The sequence below is a fragment of the Microtus pennsylvanicus genome, chromosome 4, assembly GCF_037038515.1.
Source record: "Microtus pennsylvanicus isolate mMicPen1 chromosome 4, mMicPen1.hap1, whole genome shotgun sequence".
Classification (NCBI taxonomy): domain Eukaryota; kingdom Metazoa; phylum Chordata; class Mammalia; order Rodentia; family Cricetidae; genus Microtus; species Microtus pennsylvanicus.
Window position 1 is genome coordinate 95,489,348 of NC_134582.1, and position 2,873 is coordinate 95,492,220.

General features: G+C 59.0%; 1 protein-coding gene across 1 annotated transcript; it reads right to left on the reverse strand.

Moving 5' to 3' along the window:
• Positions 1-246: 246 nt before the first annotated feature.
• Ppp1r3g (protein phosphatase 1 regulatory subunit 3G) lies at positions 247-2,599 on the reverse strand. Its single transcript, XM_075969899.1, has one exon. The coding sequence runs from the start codon at positions 1,854-1,856 to the stop codon at positions 810-812; it is 1,047 nt and encodes a 348-aa protein (XP_075826014.1). The 5' UTR covers positions 1,857-2,599; the 3' UTR covers positions 247-809.
• Between the last annotated feature and the right edge of the window lie 274 nt (positions 2,600-2,873).

Here is a 2,873-nt window from a genome sequence, read left to right on the forward strand (position 1 = left end):
AGCCAAGGCCTTTGGCATTTTAATTCACCCAACATTTTACTATGGCAAGGGACAGGACACTTTTTGCGCATCTTGAAGACCCCTTTTCCCAGTGTGGGGACCTTGGACTCTTCCACATCGGGAGAAAACGTATCCATGCTGTTGTTTCACACTTGTCCCCGTGCCCATGTCGTCAGCTGAGCATCCCCTGATTGCCAAGGCCTCCCCAAACCCAAGCCCTCAGAAGGTAAAACAGGAAGCACAGAGTGAAATTATGCACACGTGGCCTTTACTTTTTAAAAGGACATTTGTATCCAATCACAGAAGAAAATAGCCTTGTGTCTGGGAAGATGTCTCCAGATCCCAGTTAAAGGAAAGGCTGAACGGCACCCACAGAGCCTTCTGAGAATCAAGCCTGGGTGTGAAGGTTCCACGAGCGAAGTTTTTCCTTTCCCACGGGGAGTTGGGGTGCCCTGTCTTACCCTGCAGGTCTTCATCAAGCTGTAAGGATGGCATCTCACTAGAAACAAATCCCCAAGGTCACAGGTCCTGGTTCAGGGTTCCAAAGCCCCTTTCCTGGAAAGATCGTTTGCTTGGAGGACTAGGGTGTTTCTTATTCCATTACAGGCTGAGAGTTCTAGAACGCAAGTAGAAAGGTCAGTCGAAAGAGGGTCAGAGCATTGCCAGGCCCGCTGTGCTTGCTGGTGTATCTGCGCTGCGAGTTTATGGTTTAAATGCCAAATCTGCGCTGCTCAGCCAAGGTTCCCAGAGAGCCCTTGCTGAACTTCGCGTGCTGGTCAGCCTCTCTCCGTGTCTCAAAGCTCCGGGACTCAGAGCGGGTCTGTGGAGCACACATAGCGCAAGGTGTAGTTGGCCCCCTCGTTATTATCCCAGTATTCGCCCTGTTCGCAGCGGTAGCAGATGGCGAAATGGATAGCGACGTCGCAGGCGTCAGCATCCTCCCCTTCTTTGGGCTGCAGACCTGGTGGCAGATCCAGCGAGAAGCAGAAACGCTCTGTGACTGACTCCTCCTCATTATCCTCAGCCCCTGGTCCAGAAAGTCCGGAAGGTACAGGAGGCAGCTGCTCCAGGGACTCAGGATGCAGCTCAGCCGGCACGTCCAGAAAGGTGCGCCACTCGGTAAAGGTATAGCGCACCACCACTGCCCTGGGTCCGGGGCAGCTGATCACTCGACCCGAGCCGGTCACCTCCGCACCGGGCGGCTGGGAGCATTGCACGGACTCCAGACACACTCGCTGTCGCCGCAGACGCTCCGCCACAGCACTCAGCCCCGGGAGCTGGAAGAGGGGTCGGAGCTGGGCGCGAGGAACCCACAGGGACGCGGGCACCTTTGCCGTCGCCAGAAACCCCCCGACCTGCTTCAGGTCCTCGGCACTCAGCGGGAAGCTGCGGAGACGTGAGAGCACTGCGGGCGGCACCTGAGGGTCCTCCGCCTCACTGAAGTGCTTCACGCTGGCCAAACTCAACCCCAGAGAGTCTGCGAACTGCACGCGTTTCTTGCACTTGGCGCAGCAGTCCCCGGCCGGGAACTGGACACCCTCCGCCCCTGGCTGTCGGGTCTGCTGCCGCTGCTGCAGGAGCTTGGCGGCCTGCAGGATGGGGTCGGCCGGCAAAGAGAAGGAGCGTGTACGAGGGCGGCGATATTCCTGCAGCTCCTCCTGCTCCGAGAGAGCCGCCTCTTCCTGCGGAGACGGGGGCATGTCCTGGAGTTGAGCGTCAGGAATCGGGGTCTCCGAGGTGCCACCTTCCACGCAGAGGACCTCGGCGATCGACAGCCCCTCCACGGGCGGGGGCTCTCCGGAAGGCGTAGAGCTGGGAGCCCCGGAACGTTGCAGCTGCTCCCCGGATGGCTCCATGACACCATCTAGCCCCGGGACTCGGTGCTGGAGACTCCGATGGAAACTTATCTACTCCCGCAACAGAAGGAGCGCATAACGCCCGCTGGGCTAGCCTTCCCTGGCTCAGTCTAGCCAGGTTGGAGAGCAGATTCAGCCTGGGGCCTCCAGTTTTTAGCTGCGACTGCCCAAGAACGAGAGGGAGGAGGATGATGGCCTGGGGCTAGATCCCAAGGGGAGGGCCAGGGGCGGGAGGCGCGGCCTCCAGAACACCTAAGAACTAGGTTCCGAACAGAAACTAAGATTTTCTGAAGGTCGTGGGCTGGCTGAGAGCCTTGATTCTCCCAGCAGCAGAGCGGCGTCTGCCCCACCTCCGGGGTAGCTCGCAACTTTCAGAGCCCAGAGCGTGGACAAAGTTTTCCAGCCAGTGAAGTTAGTCTTCCGGAGAAATATTGTCGCCCCACAGTGACATCCCTGCTGCCGCCAGCCTAGGGAGTTCGCGGAACAAGCACGTCATTGAAGCTAGCCCTTCTCTTTCGTCCTTTGTCCCCCAAATCTCAGGCATCCCCGGGTCTCATCCGTGCATTTGTCCCTCAGTGCTCCTGAAAGCTGGGAGGCTTGAGCTGCAGCTTCCACCTACCTATCCAGTGCCCTTGCCTGTGGGCTTGCAACCGGACAGAGAGAGGACCCACAGGGAGCGGACACAGCGGCCAGTCCAGAGCAGCCGGAGGCCATTCGCGCCTGGCACTAGAGCACGTCCCCGATCCGCCCCCCCTTGTCCCGCCCGTAGATCTGGATGGGGAAGAAGAGGGCTGGCACCTCCCTCCCAGGCTGGGCGCCTTACCACAGTAGGCAACGCGTCCTCCTCCTCAGTCTGCGCATACCGGTATCCTCCCCCCCCTCAGGATCCCAGACCAGTCTTACATAGTTCAGGCCTGGTGGGGAGTGGGGCCAAAGCCCAGTCACTGGAAGATCTATAGGAGAGCATTCCACTCTACTCTGGCGGTGGAGACTTCCTAAAGTGTTGTATTGTTCTTT

Coding starts and splice junctions, on each gene's coding strand:
- Ppp1r3g (XM_075969899.1), bottom strand. CDS start 1,856: ATGGAGCCATCCGGGGAGCAGCTGCAACGTTCCGGGGCTCCCAGCTCT.